At 48.2% G+C, this 20,912-nt stretch overlaps 1 protein-coding gene across 1 annotated transcript in view; it reads right to left on the reverse strand.

Annotated features, from left to right (window-relative positions):
* Positions 1 to 18,530, reverse strand: part of ABTB2 (ankyrin repeat and BTB domain containing 2) — a 134,289-nt gene extending 115,759 nt beyond the window's left edge. Inside the window, exon 1 of the mRNA XM_075326840.1 lies at positions 17,333 to 18,530. Coding sequence (XP_075182955.1) covers positions 17,333 to 18,194 — 862 coding nt within the window. The 5' untranslated portion in view covers positions 18,195 to 18,530. The remainder of the gene's footprint in view (positions 1 to 17,332) is intronic.
* Between the last annotated feature and the right edge of the window lie 2,382 nt (positions 18,531 to 20,912).

Consider the following 20,912-nt stretch of genomic DNA (forward strand, 5'->3'; position numbering starts at 1 on the left):
AGGATGGGGCCACGAAGGGGACATCTATACCAGGATGGGGGGGGGTCATACACCATTATGTGGCCATGATGGGGCCACGATGGAGACATATATACGTGGATGAGGACAGATATACCAGGATGGGCCATGATGGGGCCATGATTAGGGCATATATTCCAGGATGGGGCCATATATACCAGAATATAGCCGTGATGAATTCATACACCAGGATGGGGAACATTTACCAGGAAGTAGCCCAGAATGGGGGCCATTAGTACAGAATGGGGGTCACTGCTACACAATTAAGGAGTAGGGGGGGCAGCTTGTATGTCTTTATAGGATTTAGAATGCTACAACGCCCCATACATCTGACCAACATGTGGCAGGGGGGGTGGCTAAGCTCAAACTTTCCACTAGGGCCCATCGGACTCTAGTTACACCACTGCGCAAAAGGTGTTATCCAGACCTGGGTTTATTGTCTGCAGTCACACTATCTGCATGGATTTTCCGCATAGCCCATTTTTTTGCGATGCATCTGCCATGTGTCAATGTGCCCTAGGGTGAAGAGTAGGCAATTAGAATCAGCGTCAGTCACACCTGATTGTTTTTGCTTTGGGTAAACTGTTTTATTGTCCTTTACAAGAGCAATTAAACCCCATTACGACAACTATTACAGGTGACCCTTCTTCACAACATCATAAATCAAGAGATGCAAATCTGGTGTTTTTGCTTCTTGTTAACTTTTATTGGACGAACCATCTAAATCAATTTTCTTCTCGTGCGTCAATTACCATTTATTAAGTGTGAGGATGGAGATCGGTCAGTGAAGATGGAGAATTTGCAATGTAAATTTATGGATTCATTACTCACGTATTCATTTGTGACCCCCCCCCCCAAAAAAAAGAAAATATCCAAAAATGCAAGATACAATTCTGACAAATGTGATAAGTTAAATTTGTAATTGTGCCGACCCCGCGTCAGCAGCCGGGCTGATCTGATCCGGATCTGCGGTGGCTCGAGGGGGTCTCCGGACCCGGGGGTCGTGCGACCACTCAAATGAAGGGGGGTATTTACAGGGGATTGTGTTAAAGTTTGTGACGCCACCTGTGGTGTGTGGTAATTATGGGTACCACCGCTGCAGTTGGGAGTACCCGGGGGCGATGGAGTGGGGCAGCCAGGTGTTAGAACCCTCCACGGGTACGGGGGAGACCCGGGGCTTGGTGATGTTGACTGGGACGTGCCGTTGGGTGCGAAGGGGTCACTGTGGTACTCACTTAGTCCATAAAGCTGACACCGACAACTGGATAAACCAAAGTTCTGGACACCGCTGACGCTGAGGGGAGCTCATTCGGATCCCGTCCCCGATGGTGCTGCCTGGTGATCCGTGACCTGCCTCCTGGCACTAAGTTTACTTCTCTGTTGGTCCCGGTAGTATGGAACTTGCCGGGTCCCGCTCCCCACTATGGCTAAGTGTGGGAGCTTGCTCTCAGTGCTCACGCTTGGGATTTCCTGGACCATTTGTTTGGAAAGTCCTATCCCCATCGTTGCGCTAGTACCCCGATTTTGGAGCGGGTGGAGAGTGGATCTTGAAGACTCCGTTCTCGTCGGGTCAATTGTCAGGTTGCCTGAAGCTACTCCCTGACCTAGGTGATGATACAAGGCCGACGGCTGTCCTCCTCGACAGTTCCGTGCCCCTTGCCACGATCCCCTGCGATCCTCTAGGCCCAGACCACCGTCTGCCACCTAGATCTACTTAGGAGCCCTGCTCCTGACTTCCTCTCTCCTTCACTTCCAAACTACTTGTCTCTTCGTTCCTGACACTCCTGACCTCCCCTAACCAACCACCCAGGTGGACGACCCTATTCCACTCAGGCCGTCCACTGGAGTGTCTGGTGGGTGTGGTGCAGGGTGTACCTAGGATTTTGATTAACCGATGTAGGCAACACCATACAGTTGGGGACCCAAAACCAAGGAGGAGGTGGATATTGCACGGGAGGGCAGATTGTGCAGTACCCTGTGATGACCTGATAGGCCAGGGGCGTCACATAATTGCACTTCGTTGCAGAATGAACTCCCAAAATCCGTCCCCCAGACCTGAGATTTGCCTAATCTACAGCGGACCTGAAGGATAATGAGGTCATCTCCGTCTGACTCAGGATTTATTTTTTTTTGGCCATGGACAGAAACTTTGCTGGGAACCAGATGTAGAAAATAAAAATCACACACACAAAAAGATCCAGATGACGGAATCACTAAAAAGGGAAAGGGGACGAGACCGCAGCAGCCGGTGCCTTGTGGCAAATTCTCATAAACATGTGGCCAAAGAAAAACATTGGGAAAGGACTAATTATGTCACCCATTCATCACGGGCTGGAGGGAACATTGTCACGCTGTCAAAAAAACACATTTGGGGTCTCCCGGAAAATGTAAAAACCAACGTATAATTTTCTATTTAAAATTTCAAAATTAAATTCTTTTTTGGTTTATAACACTGCGAAAAAATGTGACCAAACTGCAGAGATCACTCCGAGAGGGCGGGACCCTCAATCCGGCCGAGAAGAAGCAATGGGTCCGAGTGGATGTCGCCCCCCGTCCCTGCACTGGAGAACGATCCGAACTATACGGGTCATGTGGAGTTTCATTATGGACCTGTATTTCCAAATTTTTATAACATTGGTTCTTAGTTCAAAGCTCAATCCATTCATTATCTCCCCCAAACAGACACGTCCTCGTAGCGTTCTTCTCACATGTCTAGTATTGCCAGTGCTGGTGTGACGCCCCTGGACTAGTCAGGTCGTCACAGGGTACTGCACAAACTATCCTAACCTTGCAGTATTCAACCCCCCCATGGTTCTGGGTCTCCATCCTGCAGTGTTGCCTCCATCAGCATTCACAAATCCTAGATACACCGTACACCACACCGGTCAGGCACACCAGTGGGCTGCTTAAGCAGGAATAGGGCCGCCCACCTAGGGGTCAGGCAGGGAGGTGGAAGGTGTTAAGGTGAAGGAGTTGAGTGGTGACCCTCGAGCTGTGAGGAGCTCTGAGGATGCTGGGAGTTGGAGCTCCCAGGGGAGAGGAAAACTAGGTCGCAGACAGTGGTCTGGACCTAGAGGAGTCGGACCCTAGTCACAGGGGATTGAGGCTAGGTGCCTAGGACCTGTCAAGGAGGACGGTCAGCAGCCTTGTCCTATCACCGGTCCGGGTCTGAAGGCACGACGGGGTACACGGACCTTAGGTCGAGGAGAAGCTTCAGGCAACCCGGCAATTAACCTGAGGAGAACAGAGCCTTTATGGACTCTTCCCACTAGCTCCCGAATCGGGGCACTAGCACAACGAGGGGGGATAGGGCTTTGCAAACAAGCAGGCTCCTCCACTTAGCCACAGTGGGGAGCGGGGCCCGGATAGCTCCAAGCTACTGGACCACAACGGACACTCTCAAATTTAGTGCCAGGAGGCAGGTTACAGACCACCAGTAGCACTGCAGGGGACGGGACCCGGACGAGCTCCCCTTGAGAGGCAGCGGCACCCATATACTTGGTTTACCCGGTCGTCAGCGTCTGCTTTATTGCTGAGTGAGTACCTTACTGACCCCTGCCGTGCACCCCGCATCACCATCCAGAGTCCCGGGCCCTACCCCTACCCGTGGAGGGCAACATCACCTAGCTGTCCCACTCCATCACCCCGGGTACTCCCAACGGCAGCGGCGGTACTCCCAATTACCACACACCACGGGTGGCGTCACAAACTATACAATATCCCCTGTCAATACCCACTTTACATTTGAGGGTGGCCCCTAAGCCCACGGGTCCGGAGACCCTCAAGCCATGAATGGACACTACCCCCGGATCCGAGCAGTCCGACTGCTACAGGGGCGGCACACTGGAGCATCTTTTCATAAATGGGTCGTTCCTCAGGTTGCCAATCGGTACCAGTGCACCCCACACTCATTGCATGCTACAAGCTAAGCATATCCATGTTAGCTGCCTAGAGGAATCACACCGCTAAGAAAAAAACAAAACAAAAGTAGTCCCAAAAAGTGTTAAAATAAGTTTGCAAGTGTAAAAGCAAGCAAGCTGTGCTTTACTCAACCATCCCAGGTACATGTCTCTGCTACCAGTGTGTTAATGACACTGACAGTACTGCAGGCAATCAGTGAACTTAACAGCTCTAACGAGTTGACGGCATGAGCCGCTGAGCTCACTGATTGGCTGCAGCGCTGTTCATGTGACATCAACAGTGTAGACCATAAAACACTGGGAACAGTAGTGGAGACTTAGCACTAGACCTGAGAAGGTGAGTAAGGCACAATTTGTTTCTTTTTTTTGAAACACAAACTACGGGGGGACAGATTTTGGAAAACCCCTTGTCCTGGGTTTGTCACGCTACTACACAAGCTACTCTCTAACTTTCCCTTTTTTCCTGCTTGGAGTTTAGCCCTCTCTCTTTAGGACCCTGCGGAGTCCTCATCTTTCAGCTGTTAATCATCAGCACTTCCCTAAGGCGGGCTTTGCACACTGCGACATCGCAGGTGCGATGTCGGTGGGGTCAAATTGAAAGTGACGCACATCCGGCATCGCATACGACATCGCAGTGTGTAAAGCCTGGATGATACGATTAACGAGCGCAAAAGCGTCGTAATCGTATCATCGGTGCAGCGTCGGCGTAATTCATAATTACGCCGACGCGATGGTCCGATGTTGTTCCTCGCTCCTGCGGCAGCACACATCGCTGTGTGTGAAGCCGCAGGAGCGAGGAACATCTCCTACCGGCGTCACTGCGGCTTCCGTAGGATATGCGGAAGGAAGGAGATGGGCAGGATGTTTACATCCTGCTCATCTCCGCCCCTCCGCTCCGATTGGCTGCCTGCCGTGTGACGTCACAGTGACGCCGCACGACCCGCCCCCTTAACAAGGAGGCGGGTCGCCGGCCACAGGGACGTCGCAGGGCAGGTGAGTGTGTGTGTGAAGCTGGCGTAGCGATAATTTTCGCTACGCCAGCTATCACCACATATCGCTGCTGCGACGGGGGCGGGCACTATCGCACTCGGCATCGCAGCATCGGCCTGCGATGTCGCAGTGTGCAAAGTGCCCCTTAGTGTCTTTATATACCCTCATTGCCCCTTACTCTGTGCTGGTGATAGGTCTTATATCCTTAGCAAGTCTTCAGTGCAAGCAGTCAGCTTGTATACATCTGGAGAATCTTTGTGGTTGTAGCAGTTCGTCTTCGAGTCATCTGGAGATAAGTTATACTTTCCCCTGTGTGCTCTTTAGAGCTTATGGGGTTGACTAAGCACTCACCCCATCCGTTCCCTACCTAGGGTTTAATTTAGGGTCAGGTATCCTGCTCGGCGCATAGGTGCGAAACCTATCTAGTGGTGAGGGAAGCCAGGGGCTAGAAGTAGGTTTGGTCAGGTGTCACCATATGCTCCTTTCCTAGACACAGGGTTTCCCTTTCGCTTGGTGCTTCCCGTACCTAGTGTGCTGTACAATGGATAGGACAGCACAAAATTCACTACCATGTCAGAAGGAATGGAGTGTCATGACTGCGGACACTCCATCCCCATCCTATGGCTGTGCACTCGGCTATCTTTGTGATACCAAAGGGAGTGGCAACAGTCATGCGTGACCCTTTAACTTTCAAGCTCTAGTGATAAGCAATGAGAACCCCGTCAGACATTTATCACCTACCAGGAAAATCCCCTTTAAAAAAGGGACTCTGTCAGGAGGTTCTGCAAAGCAATCTGAAAACAGCATGCTGCAAGAGTTAAACACAGACTTCAGCTCTGCCTCTTATCTCAGTGTCTTTTTTTTCCCGTTTACCTGCAATGTTAGCTTACGCCTTTTATCTTTATCATTAGTGGATCTCAGCAGCCCATGAGCTCTTGTCTGACTCCGCCCCCTTCTGTGATTAGCAGCTTGTCTATGGAAATATAAAACTGAATGCCTGGTGTTGGCGGGGATAGCTCCCAGAGATCTGCTACAGGCAAAATCTACAATCTTTCACTGTCAGAACAGCTGTATATATATATATATATATATATATATATATATATATATATATATATATATATATATATATATACACACATATACATATAATATTTATTCATTTATATAGCGCTAACATATTCTGCAGCGCTTTACATATGCTTTACATTATGTGCCCCAATGGGGACAGTGTTGGAAATCTAAATTCCCTATCTGTATGTCTTTGGAGTGTGGGAGGAAACCGGAGAACCCGGAGGAAACCCACGCAAACACGGGGAGAACATACAAACTCCTTGCAGATGTTGTATTTGGTGGGATTTGAACCAAGGACCCCAGAGCAGCAAGACTGCAGTGCTAACCACTGAGCCACCACAAGACTGCAGTGCTAACTACTGAGCCACCACAAGACTGCAGTGCTAACCACTGAGCCACCACAAGACTGCAGTGCTAACCACTGAGCCACCACAAGACTGAAGTGCTAACCACTGAGCCACCACAAGACTGCAGTGCTAACCACTGAGCCACCACAAGACTGCAGTGCTAACCACTGAGCCACCACAAGACTGCAGTGCTAACCACTGAGCCACCACAAGACTGCAGTGCTAACCACTGAGCCACCACAAGACTGCAGTGCTAACCACTGAGCCACCACAAGACTAAAGTGCTAACCACTGAGCCACCACAAGACTAAAGTGCTAACCACTGAGTCACCGTGCCGCCCCCTATCCATTAATCTAAGAGATACATCATAGCCATCAGGGTCTCTTTGCCTACATCATGCTGCTCTTAGATGAGGCAGCAAAAACCTGCTGACAGATTCCCTTAAAATACAAACAAATTACACATTAATAATAATACAATCTCTTCGGCGCCCCCTTGTGGTGGTTGCAAGCAGCTGAAATCTTGGCACTTAGGTCAGAGATATTTAGCAGTTTTGGATGCATGAAAAACACGTGTCTGATTTTCAATCCCAAGACACATTCTAGAGATGGCATGTTGCTGTAAAAAACGTGCATAAAATGCAGCCGTGTTACCGAAGAGTCGCAGTTGGGATCAGGAATCAGGTTACATTTTATATAAAAAGGATCAATTGCAGCAGATATAGGGTTAAAAAAACACACTCATAGTAATAATTATTGGTCTCTTTACCAGATCCCAAGGACCGGAGCGCGGTTTTGCGTTTGAGGATCTAAAGTTCATTTGTACATAAAAAATAGCTAATTGCTTTCATATATTTCAGATGGGATTTTGGAAACCGTTCAGACAACGCCCGGCTGGGATTAAACATCTGGACCCAGGACCCGGCGTAACCAGCAGATGAAGCTGCCACTGGTATGATGTAAAGAAGTAGAAAGGACCGGAGGCGACTTCAGGAGGAAAAGAAAAAAAATGCAAAAAAATCATGTAAGAAGAGAAAGTGGGAAAATAAGTCCAGGCTGCCAACGCCGAGCCTCGGGGGCTTCAAAGTGTACTGTTCAACTGAGCCACGGAGGACCCCATTAGGGAATTCTTAGTTAAAGGGGTATTCCTGCTGAACTCAAATAAACCGGATTAGGCCACGTGCCCCCAGCATCAAGATGCCCTCTATCCTTGTCACCAAGAGCGCAAAATAAGAGTTTCTTCTGTCGGCCAGCCCCCTTCTCTGTCTAAGTCGATGCATGGACATAGGAGGGGCTTAGCTATTGTAATAAGGAGTCAGCCAGCCCCATTCTTTGACAAAAGGTGATGCATTAATAGAGGAGCCGCTTAGCTATTCTAATGAGTCAGCCAGCCCCATTCGTTGCCAATGGTAATGCATTAATAGAGGATGGGGCTGGCTTGGCTATTGTAATGAGGAGTCCACAACCTCGTTTTTTGCCAATGGGGAGGATTAATAGAGGAGGGGGCTGGTTTAGCTATTGTAAGACGGAGTCACCCAGCCCCATTCTTTGACAAAGGTGATGCATTAATAGAGGAGGAAGCTGACTTAGCTATTCTAATGAGCAGTCAGCAACAATGTATATTTTTTGCCAAAGGTGATGGATTAATAGAGGAGGGGGCTGGCTTAGCTATTGTAATGAGGAGTCAGCCAGCCCCGTTCTTTGCAGAAGGTGATGGATTAATAGAGGAGGGGGCTGGCTTAGCTATTGTAATGAGGAGTCAGCCAGCCCCATTCTTTGCCAATGGTGATGCATTAATAGTGGAGGGGGCTGGCTTAGCTATTGTAATGAGGAGTCAGCCAGCCCCATTCTTTGCAGAAGGTGATGGATTAATAGAGGAGGGGGCTGGCTTAGCTATTGTAATGAGGAGTCAGCCAGCCCCATTCTTTGCAGAAGGTGATGGATTAATAGAGGAGGGGGATGGCTTAGCTATTGTAATGAGGAGTCAGCCAGCCCCATTCTTTGCAGAAGGTGATGGATTAATAGAGGAGGGGGCTGGCTTAGCTATTGTAATGAGGAGTCAGCCAGCCCCATTCTTTGCAGAAGGTGATGGATTAATAGAGGAGGGGGATGGCTTAGCTATTGTAATGAGGAGTCAGCCAGCCCCATTCTTTGCAGAAGGTGATGGATTAATAGAGGAGGGGGATGGCTTAGCTATTGTAATGAGGAGTCAACCAGCCCCATTCTTTGCCAATGGTGATGCATTAATAGAGGAGGGGGCTGGCTTTGCTATTGCAATGAGTCAGACACTGCTCTGGAAATACCATCCTTTACCGAGCAAAAGACCGGAAGAGAAGTGGTGTACCAGGACCCCGATGTTACTGATCTGGTTATGAGGTCTCGTGTATCAGTGTTTCCCAGGTTATTGCTTCCATTGTACAAATATAACACAGATCTGTTGACTTTCCACCTAATTATAAGAGTTTTGCACTTCTGTACCCCAAAGCGACATCAGCGCGGTGCGAGGACCCCGGTGCCTCATCCATAAACTGCAACTAAACATACAGATCTGTTTATACAGGTGTAGGACGCCATTCACATCCAGCCTCCGTGACATACCTATAGGAGGGTCCTATAGAAGAAGGGAGCGCGGCCCGAACACGGCTTCATTGTTAACTGCCCAGCATTGCGCTGACCTCTTACCAGGACTTGTGACGCAACGACAGGTCCGAGAGCATGGTAGTGCCCGCTCATCACTAGTTACCAGTACTGAGCACCCGAGCATGGTAGTGCCCGCTCATCACTAGTTACCAGTACTGAGCACCCGAGCATGGTAGTGTCCGCTCATCACTAGTTACCAGTACTGAGCACCTGAGCATGGTAGTGCCCACTCATCACTAGTTACCAGTACTGAGCACCCGAGCATGGTAGTGTCCGCTTATCACTAGTTACCAGTACTGAGCACCCGAGCATGGTAGTGCCCGCTCATCACTAGTTACCAGTACTGAGCACCCGAGCATGGTAGTGTCCGCTTATCACTAGTTACCAGTACTGAGCACCTGAGCATGGTAGTGCCCGCTCATCACTAGTTACCAGTACAGAGCACCCGAGCATGGTAGTGTCCGCTTATCACTAGTTACCAGTACTGAGCACCCGAGCATGGTAGTGCCCGCTTATCACTAGTTACCAGTACTGAGCACCCGAGCATGGTAGTGCCCGCTCCTCACTAGTTACCAGTACTGAGCACCTGAGCATGGCAGTGCCCGCTCATCACTAGTTACCAGTACTGAGCACCTGAGCATGGTAGTGCCCGCTCATCACTAGTTACAAGTACTGAGCACCCGAGCATGGTAGTGCCCGCTCATCACTAGTTACCAGTACTGAGCACCTGAGCATGGTAGTGCCCGCTCATCACTAGTTACGAGTACTGAGCACCTGAGCATGGTAGTGCCCGCTCATCACTAGTTACGAGTACTGAGCACCTGAGCATGGTAGTGCCCGCTCATCACTAGTTACCAGTACTGAGCCCCCAAGCATGGTAGTGCCCGCTCATCACTAGTTACCAGTACTGAGCACCCGAGCATGGTAGTGTCCGCTCATCACTAGTTACTAGTACAGAGCACCTGAGCATGGTAGTGCCCGCTCATCACTAGTTACCAGTACTGAGCACCCGAGCATGGTAGTGCCCGCTCATCACTAATTACCAGTACTGAGCACCCGAGCATGGTAGTGCCCGCTTATCACTAGTTACCAGTACTGAGCACCCGATCATGGTAGTGCCCGCTTATCACTAGTTACCAGTACTGAGCACCCGAGCATGGTAGTGCCCGCTCATCACTAGTTACCAGTACAGAGGATCCGAGCATGGTAGTGCCCGCTCATCACTAGTTACCAGTACTGAGCCTCCGAGCATGGTAGTGCCCGCTCATCACTAGTTACCAGCACTGAGCACCCGAGCATGGCAGTGCCCGTTCATCACTAGTTACCAGTACTGAGCACCCGAGCATGGTAGTGTCCGCTTATCACTAGTTACCAGTACTGAGCACCGGAGCATGGTAGTGCCCGCTCATCACTAGTTACCAGTACTGAGCACCTGAGCATGGTAGTGCTCACTCATCACTAGTTACCAGTACTGAGCACCCGAGCATGGCAGTGCCCGCTCATCACTAGTTACGAGTACAGAACCCCCGAGCATGGTAGTGCCCGCTCATCACTAGTTACCAGTACTGAGCACCTGAGCATGGTAGTGCCCGCTCATCACTAGTTCCGAGTACTGAGCACCCGAGCATGGCAGTGCCCGCTCATCACTAGTTACGAGTACAGAACCCCCGAGCATGGTAGTGCCCGCTCATCACTAGTTACCAGTACTGAGCACCTGAGCATGGTAGTGCCCGCTCATCACTAGTTCCGAGTACTGAGCACCCGAGCATGGCAGTGCCCGCTCATCACTAGTTACGAGTACAGAACCTCCGAGCATGGTAGTGCCCGCTCATCACTAGTTACCAGTACAGAGCAACTGAGCATGGTAGTGCCCGCTCATCACTAGTTACGAGTACTGAGCACCTGAGCATGGTAGTGCCTGCTCATCACTAGTTACCAGTACAGAGCACCTGAGCATGGTAGTGCCCGCTCATCAGTAGTTACCAGTACTGAGCACCCGAGCATGTTAGTGCCCACTCATCACTAGTTACCAGTACTGAGCACCCGAGCATGGCAGTGCCCACTCATCACTAGTTACGAGTACTGAGCACCTGAGCATGGAAGTGCCCGCTCATCACTAGTTACGAGTACTGAGCACCCGAGCATGGTAGTGCCCGCTCATCACTAGTTACCAGTACTGAGCACCTGAGCATGGTAGTGCCCGCTCATCACTAGTTACTAGTACAGAGCACCTGAGCATGGTAGTGCCCGCTCATCACTAGTTACCAGTACTGAGCACCCGAGCATGGTAGTGCCCGCTCATCACTAATTACCAGTACTGAGCACCCGAGCATGGTAGTGCCCGCTTATCACTAGTTACCAGTACTGAGCACCCGATCATGGTAGTGCCCGCTTATCACTAGTTACCAGTACTGAGCACCCGAGCATGGTAGTGCCCGCTCATCACTAGTTACCAGTACAGAGGATCCGAGCATGGTAGTGCCCGCTCATCACTAGTTACCAGTACTGAGCCTCCGAGCATGGTAGTGCCCGCTCATCACTAGTTACCAGCACTGAGCACCCGAGCATGGCAGTGCCCGCTCATCACTAGTTACCAGTACTGAGCACCCGAGCATGGTAGTGTCCGCTTATCACTAGTTACCAGTACTGAGCACCCGAGCATGGTAGTGCCCGCTCATCACTAGTTACCAGTACTGAGCACCTGAGCATGGTAGTGCCCGCTCATCACTAGTTCCGAGTACTGAGCACCCGAGCATGGCAGTGCCCGCTCATCACTAGTTACGAGTACAGAACCCCCGAGCATGGTAGTGCCCGCTCATCACTAGTTACCAGTACTGAGCACCTGAGCATGGTAGTGCCCGCTCATCACTAGTTCCGAGTACTGAGCACCCGAGCATGGCAGTGCCCGCTCATCACTAGTTACGAGTACAGAACCCCCGAGCATGGTAGTGCCCGCTCATCACTAGTTACCAGTACTGAGCACCCGAGCATGGTAGTGTCCGCTCATCACTAGTTACCAGTACAGAGCAACTGAGCATGGTAGTGCCCGCTCATCACTAGTTACGAGTACTGAGCACCTGAGCATGGTAGTGCCCGCTCATCAGTAGTTACCAGTACTGAGCACCCGAGCATGGCAGTGCCCGCTCATCACTAGTTACCAGTACTGAGCACCCGAGCATGGTAGTGCCCGCTCATCACTAATTACCAGTACTGAGCACCCGAGCATGGTAGTGCCCGCTTATCACTAGTTACCAGTACTGAGCACCCGAGCATGGTAGTGCCCGCTCATCACTAGTTACCAGTACAGAGGATCCGAGCATGGTAGTGCCCGCTCATCACTAGTTACCAGTACAGAGGATCCGAGCATGTTAGTGCCCACTCATCACTAGTTACCAGTACTGAGCACCCGAGCATGGCAGTGCCCACTCATCACTAGTTACGAGTACTGAGCACCTGAGCATGGTAGTGCCCGCTCATCACTAGTTACGAGTACTGAGCACCCGAGCATGGTAGTGCCCGCTCATCACTAGTTACCAGTACTGAGCACCTGAGCATGGTAGTGCCCGCTCATCAGTAGTTACGAGTACAGAGCACCCGAGCATGGCAGTGCCCGCTCATCACTAGTTACGAGTTCAGAACCCCCGAGCATGGTAGTGCCTGCTCATCACTAGTTACCAGTACTGAGCACCCGAGCATGGTAGTGCCCGCTCATCACTAGTTACCAGTACTGAGCACCCGAGCATGGCAGTGCCCACTCATCACTAGTTACCAGTACTGAGCACCTGAGCATGGTAGTGCCCGCTCATCACTAGTTCCGAGTACTGAGCACCCGAGCATGGCAGTGCCCGCTCATCACTAGTTACGAGTACAGAACCCCCGAGCATGGTAGTGCCCGCTCATCACTAGTTACCAGTACTGAGCACCCGAGCATGGTAGTGCCCGCTCATCACTAGTTACCAGTACTGAGCACCTGAGCATGGTAGTGCCCGCTCATCACTAGTTCCGAGTACTGAGCACCCGAGCATGGCAGTGCCCGCTCATCACTAGTTACGAGTACAGAACCCCCGAGCATGGTAGTGCCCGCTCATCACTAGTTACCAGTACTGAGCACCTGAGCATGGTAGTGCCCGCTCATCACTAGTTCCGAGTACTGAGCACCCGAGCATGGCAGTGCCCGCTCATCACTAGTTACGAGTACAGAACCCCCGAGCATGGTAGTGCCCGCTCATCACTAGTTACCAGTACTGAGCACCCGAGCATGGTAGTGTCCGCTCATCACTAGTTACCAGTACAGAGCAACTGAGCATGGTAGTGCCCGCTCATCACTAGTTACGAGTACTGAGCACCTGAGCATGGTAGTGCCCGCTCATCAGTAGTTACCAGTACTGAGCACCCGAGCATGGCAGTGCCCGCTCATCACTAGTTACCAGTACTGAGCACCCGAGCATGTTAGTGCCCACTCATCACTAGTTACCAGTACTGAGCACCCGAGCATGGCAGTGCCCACTCATCACTAGTTACGAGTACTGAGCACCTGAGCATGGTAGTGCCCGCTCATCACTAGTTACGAGTACTGAGCACCCGAGCATGGTAGTGCCCGCTCATCACTAGTTACCAGTACTGAGCACCTGAGCATGGTAGTGCCCGCTCATCACTAGTTACTAGTACAGAGCACCTGAGCATGGTAGTGCCCGCTCATCACTAGTTACCAGTACTGAGCACCCGAGCATGGTAGTGCCCGCTCATCACTAATTACCAGTACTGAGCACCCGAGCATGGTAGTGCCCGCTTATCACTAGTTACCAGTACTGAGCACCCGAGCATGGTAGTGCCCGCTCATCACTAGTTACCAGTACAGAGGATCCGAGCATGGTAGTGCCCGCTCATCACTAGTTACCAGTACAGAGGATCCGAGCATGTTAGTGCCCACTCATCACTAGTTACCAGTACTGAGCACCCGAGCATGGCAGTGCCCACTCATCACTAGTTACGAGTACTGAGCACCTGAGCATGGTAGTGCCCGCTCATCACTAGTTACGAGTACTGAGCACCCGAGCATGGTAGTGCCCGCTCATCACTAGTTACCAGTACTGAGCACCTGAGCATGGTAGTGCCCGCTCATCAGTAGTTACGAGTACAGAGCACCCGAGCATGGCAGTGCCCGCTCATCACTAGTTACGAGTTCAGAACCCCCGAGCATGGTAGTGCCTGCTCATCACTAGTTACCAGTACTGAGCACCCGAGCATGGTAGTGCCCGCTCATCACTAGTTACCAGTACTGAGCACCCGAGCATGGTAGTGCCCGCTCATCACTAGTTACCAGTACCGAGCACCTAAGCATGGTAGTGCCCGCTCATCACTAGTTACCAGTACTGAGCACCCGAGCATGGTAGTGCCCGCTCATCACTAGTTACCAGTACCGAGCACCTAAGCATGGTAGTGCCCGCTCATCACTAGTTACCAGTACCGAGCACCCGAGCATGGTAGTACCCGCTCATCGCTAGTTACCAGTACTGAGCACCCGAGCATGGTAGTGCCCGCTCATCACTAGTTACTAGTACCGAGCACCCGAGCATGGTAGTGCCCGCTCATCACTAGTTACCAGTACCGAGCACCCAAGCATGGTAGTGCCCGCTCATCACTAGTTACCAGTACCGAGCACCCGAGCATGGTAGTGCCACCTCATCACAAATAATGATGGCATTTCTGTTTTTTTTTGTTTTTTCCACTTACGTTGCATTTGGAAGACTTTTTCGCATTTTGAGCACATTACTGTATACTGAGAAGTTAAAAGAATCATGCAAAAAACTACACTCATCCTGCAAAAAAACAAAAAGAAAAAAAAACAAAACAATCTCTGTCACTGGGAAAAAAACAAACTGACTTTTGGAAGATGAATCGCAAATAAAATGAAAATGCAACAATGATAAAAACGCAAAGTCTCCAAGGGATTGAGAGGGACCTTTAGAGCAAAGGACAAGAAAAGACTGCAAAAATAAAGTAAAAAAAATACCCCATTGACTTGTCCTGCCCGGTTGTGATAGGGGCTTCCTTATTAGTCTACAGTTAACATATGCAAACCGTTGGACATTACAAAGGACGGAGCGGAGCGGTGCCGGCGGGGGGAGAGGACACCGCAGTCCCCATATGTCGTGCACACAATGCACCCGGCTGATTATTAAATGTCACCTCTGTCCTCATCAGGCCTCGCTATTTGCATACATCAATATTCAATGCATCTGGGGACAGAGATAGTAACATTTTTTGGTTGGAGGGGGGGGGGGTTCTATAATAAGATGCAAGGCTGATAATTAATTTCAGGCTATTATAATCCTCGTTTGTGTACAGGGTAAGTGCCAGACACATCGTTCATCAGTTTTGATTGACAGCCTGGAGATGACTGTGAATGTCTTCTAATAGGATCCACTTGGATACAATACCCACAAGCAGGAGACTAGAGCCAAATAATGAGTTGTACTGGACATTGGGGCGAGCAAAAGAGTCTTCTGGAGTCCATTGGAAAAATCAAAGGAAATGTTGAAAATTGGTTCAATTGTTCACCCACTACACAGCATTGTGCCGGTTAACATATGCACGGCTTAGAGGGTTTGTCCAGTCCAGGACTAGAAAACATGGCTACGCATCTGTCAACAGGTTGTATTTGAAATTGTAGCTCAGCACCAGTTACTTCAATGGAGCAGAGACACAGAACAAGTACAAGTCGCAGTACACGTACAAGTCGCAGTACACGTACAAGTCACAGTACAAGTCGCAGTACACGTACAAGTCGCAGTACACGTACAAGTCGCAGTACACGTACAAGTCACAGTACACGTACAAGTCACAGTACACCTACAAGTCACAGTACAAGTACAAGTCGCAGTACAAGTACAAGTCGCAGTACAAGTACAAGTCGCAGTACAAGTACAAGTCGCAGTACAAGTTCATGTCACAGTACAAATACAAGTCGCAATACAAGTACATGTCACAGTACAAGTACAAGTCGCAATACAAGTACATGTCACAGGACAAGTACATGTCACAATACAAGTACATGTCACAGGACAAGTACATGTCACAGGACAAGTACAAGTCACAGGACAAGTACATGTCACAATACAAGTACATGTCACAATACAAGTACATGTCACAGGACAAGTACATGTCACAGGACAAGTATATGTCACAGGACAAATAGAAGTCGCAGTACATGGGGACACACTGTTTTGGGGAAAAAAGCCACCATGTTTTTCTAATTCTGAGCAACCCCTTTAAAATGGGCATCTGGTTTAGAAAACCTATTTTCAGATAAATTAAAAAAGGTCAAATATAATATTGGAGGACCCTACAGAGGTTTCAGTCCCATTTTATTGGGCAACCAGACATGGATGAATATAGACCCAACTTGCGATCTGTGGAACGTTCTGTGAAGTGGTCAAAATATCTGACCACTATCTAGTTTGCTGTGGTTTCTTTAGTGGTAGCTCCGTGGGTTCACACACACACTGGGCGGCCCTGCTGCGTTTAGGGAATTCGGGAGTTGCCACCTTGAGAAGTTAGATTCATTCCGCCATACAGCATTTGTTGAGTATCTACAGGCCCAAGACACCAAACTTAGACACCCTATTACTGAGTTGACCATACACTTGATGGTGGACGGACAGGAGCCGGTTTGGTGGACAACTATTCTCATCGACTCCTCCGTACATACTTGGCTTAGAGTGAAACACCGTTGGCGGTGTCTTATATCATGTCAAAATATAAAAGGATTGGCCATGCTGAAATTTAGAAGCCTCTTTCTTCTTCTTTTGCCTTGACATCTGATGTCGAGGGAAAGAAGGTCCTGCCATAATCAGTAGGCTTGGTCCTACAATTATTCTGGTGCATGGCCACCTTTACCCTGGACCTAGAGACCACCATCTCAGTAGATCTTTCTATCTAGTCTATGTTCTACATTACTACAGAATTTCGGGCCAAATAATACAAGAACGGGCCGTGCTTAGAGAAGAAACTGAATGAGACAGTAGTGTGGAGCAAGCGTTATGAATGACATATCTCCACCTCTCCGAATACACATGCCCCACTGTTATCCAAACATCTCACGCCGGCAGACACAGCTTGTACAAGTGTCTGCATGGAGAACACAAGCTTATAGCTGTCAATCACAGCTCGACAAAAGGGGCTCCAGACCATCCAAACACCACCAAAAATAGAAGGCATTCTCCCTAGTGGCTTCCTAAGTAATTTGCCATAGATTGCAGGACCGTGCTCGACATATGGAAATCTCAGTTGTGAACCCTAGTGGCACTGTTTTTGGCACCAAATATGATGTTTGCATCTTACCATTGGCGTTCTTCCCGCAGATTAAGTGCTCATAGGGCTGCAGGACCCCCCAGAGTTCAGCATCATTGTTGATTGCCATTTCCAGGGCATCCAGAGATATCTCTGCCCCATCCGTCACTTGACTGGCAAGAACACGGTTACGAATCTCCTCCAACAAGTTCTCCATGCAAGCCGTCAAGCAAATAGCTGCGTATTCATGGATCCGCACTGATATTCTAGTGTCCACCATCCACCGGAAGAATCTGCCCACCGACATGGACAGACCACAACGAGCGGATTTTCCTTGCCGTAGTCCATCACCGGCACTCATGCTGTAAAGGGACAGAGCCCGAACCGTGGCCAGTGTGCAGCTCTGGGACAATGCCCAACTTAGAATGAGTTTCATGGCGCTCTGGATCTCATAACGTGTGCACTTGGCGTGAAGGACGCTCAAGCGTTGGGCTTCCCTTGATATCCGTATGAGAGGTCTCCTCAACAAAACCGACATTCTCCTTACCGCATCGTGGGAGAATTCCCACTTAATAACGCCATCCCCTTTACCCGTTCTGAGCAGTTTTCCGATATCCTCATCCGTCCACGGAAAGTCCTCTAGATCAGGTAACCGGTGGCACCTAGAGAACATATCCAACACATCAGGATCCTCGGTAAGAGCAGAATTCATGGTGTCCCAGCTGCTATTCCGGCTGTTCATGGACCCCGAGTAATACCACCAATTCCCACGGTGTTGAGAAGACGCCAATGGCTGGGAGTTGGATTTTGAGGATGAGAGGCTGAGGGACCTGCAGGAGTCCTCTGCCCCATATCCAGAGTCCAAGGTAAGGTCCTCCAAGGTCTTCAGGGTAGAGCTATATATTCCGGCCATCGGAACGAAGAATAGGAATCCCAAAAAAGAAGAGAAAAGTCCTGGCAGAAATCCTCAACGTTAATGAAAGCTTTCCATATTGTGGCACCTTACGTGAAGGATCTCGCTCTCCTGAAGGTACCGGAGAAGGGCTGGTGCTTTGTTTGCCATGTTCCTAAGAAATGTGAGGATTTGAGGAAAATGATCCAAGACTCCTGGAAGTGGATGGATTGGATTGTGCTGAAGCTTTTTGGAAAGGAAATTTCTGCTGGTCGTGAAAGGAACTGAGGAAAAATCCCAAAGCAGAACAGAGCGGAGCGGAGCGGATCCCTTTCTTCTCCGATAGAGAAGCTTTCTGCAAACTTTCATCAGTCAGTATGCTGATTCTCCAGGGCTGCAGCCAATCAGGAGCGTTACAGGGGAGGAGCAGCCCTGAAATTAAATCCAAGCAGCTCCAGCCCCAGATTTGCAGACCTCAGCCTGAGCCCATACCTTTGTTTCAAGTTTGCAAAAAACTTTTTGGATTTTTTTTTTTTTTGTTAAATCATAGACTCCCTGGAAAATGGAACCTCATTCACCAAGATCGGAAGAATCCGAGATGTGATTAGGGAGCGAAATGTTCACTTTTTCCTGCGGGATCTTATAGAACCTCAGGTTCCTGGTGAAGTTTGAGGAATCCCATTTACCTCCCAGTGAAAGCTCCGACATTCCTCTCCTGGCCCATAGAGACGCCCCCTCTCCCATATTCAGAGCCAGGTTTGTGGTTTGGCAAGAAAATCTAAAGAGAAACAAAAAGCCGTTCAGTCACCAGAAACGTTCACTAATTTAATAGAAAAGAGTGCAAGCTCCTGGGCTCACATTGCCTGTTCACACAAACAGATTTCTCTCTCCGATTAAGTCCGGACTCCACTCTGACCTCATTATAGTCAATGGCTCCGTTCAGATGAACCATTATGGAAAATTGGATAAAAAAGAATTTACAAAATTCACAATCAGATTCTGTTTTGTAAACAAACGTTGCAGTTAGGCTTTGTGCGCACACTGCAGATTTATTTCTCCAGTGAAAAATGCCTCCAGAAAAATGCATGCGTTTTTTTATTTATTTTGGTGCGTTTTTGCCCGTGTTTTTTTTTAACATTTGACAATGGCAAAACGCAGGGAAAACCGCAGAAAAGAAGTGACATGCTGCTTCTTTTTTCTGCAAAAAATAAAAATCACCAACAATAAGTGCAAGTTGCATAAAAATTAACTTTTATTAATCATAAAACATTAAAAAGTATTCAGAATGTCTCAGGAGAACAGGTCCCTCCAAAAAGGGGAAATGTGTATCAAAAAAATATTACATTGGGAGCACCAGATCAAAAAAATGTTTTTATGTAGAAGTTACCCCGTATATATAAAGTTATAATGATATATATATATATATATTATATATATATATATATATATATATATATATATATATATATATATATATATATATATATTAGAGGTACAATTTTTTACACTAATGTGTAGTTATAAAGATAGATTGGTTAAAATAAACCAAAGAAGAGAACAATAATAACAAATATACCTACAGGGGAACAATAGGCAAAAGTAACGGTGTCCCACACCCTCTCCGACGCACGTTTCGCACTGTGTAGTGCTTCTTCCAGGAAGTAGTCCCCTGTAGGTATATTTGATCTGGTGTTCCCAATATAATATTTTTTTATATATTGGGAACACCAGATTAAATATACCTACAGGGGACTACTTCCTGGAAGAAGTGCTGCACAGTGCGAAACGTGCGTTGGAGAAGGGGTGGGACACTGTTACTTTTGTCTATTGTTCCCCTGTAGGTATATTTGCTATTATTGTTCTCTTTGGTTTATTTTAACCAATGTATCTTTATAACTACACATTAGTGTAAAAAATTGTACCTTTAATCTATATATATATATATATATATATATATATATATATATATATATATACACACCATTATAACTTTATATATACGGGGTGACTTCTACATAAAAACATTTTTTTGATCTGGTGTTCCCAATGTAATATTTTTTGATACACATTTCCCCTTTTGGAGGGAACTGTTCTCCTGAGACATTCTGAATACTTTTTAATGTTTTCTAATTAATAAAAGTAAATTTTTATGCAAATTGCAGTTATTGTTGGTGATTTATATCTTAGTGTTTCTATTCCCTTATATTGATATATATTCTTGGTGTTGATGTTCTTTTTTCTGCAACCAAAACTGCAGGCAAAAAATAAAAAAAATTAAAAAAAAAAATTGCAACGTGCGCACAGACTTTCAGATTTCTCAGATTTTGCTGGGGAAGGTCATACATGCAGTTTAGGACCATAAGCTTCACCAATAAAGCAGCAAAAAAAAAAAAAAAGCAGTGTGCGCACAGGGCCTTAGAAGCCAAAGACCAAAGCGATACAATAAATGGGATTGTTAAATAGATCACTATAAAAGTCCAGTAATTATCCGTTAGAACAGATCATGCAGAGATCTGTTGGGGAAAAAGTTCTGCAACTTTTTTATCCATTGTGAAATAACTGATTTCTGCCGGATTGTTGTTTTTTTTTTTTTTTTGTTTTTTTTTAACATTCGAGTCTATGGAGGACGGATCCGTTAACTATTGCTATTTATCCATCCGTTTTCTTGCATTTGTAAGGCTGCTTTCACACATCAGTTTTTTTGGCATCAAGCACGATCTGGCAAAAAAACTAATGTTA

The sequence above is a fragment of the Anomaloglossus baeobatrachus genome, chromosome 10 (genome assembly GCF_048569485.1).
Source record: "Anomaloglossus baeobatrachus isolate aAnoBae1 chromosome 10, aAnoBae1.hap1, whole genome shotgun sequence".
Classification (NCBI taxonomy): domain Eukaryota; kingdom Metazoa; phylum Chordata; class Amphibia; order Anura; family Aromobatidae; genus Anomaloglossus; species Anomaloglossus baeobatrachus.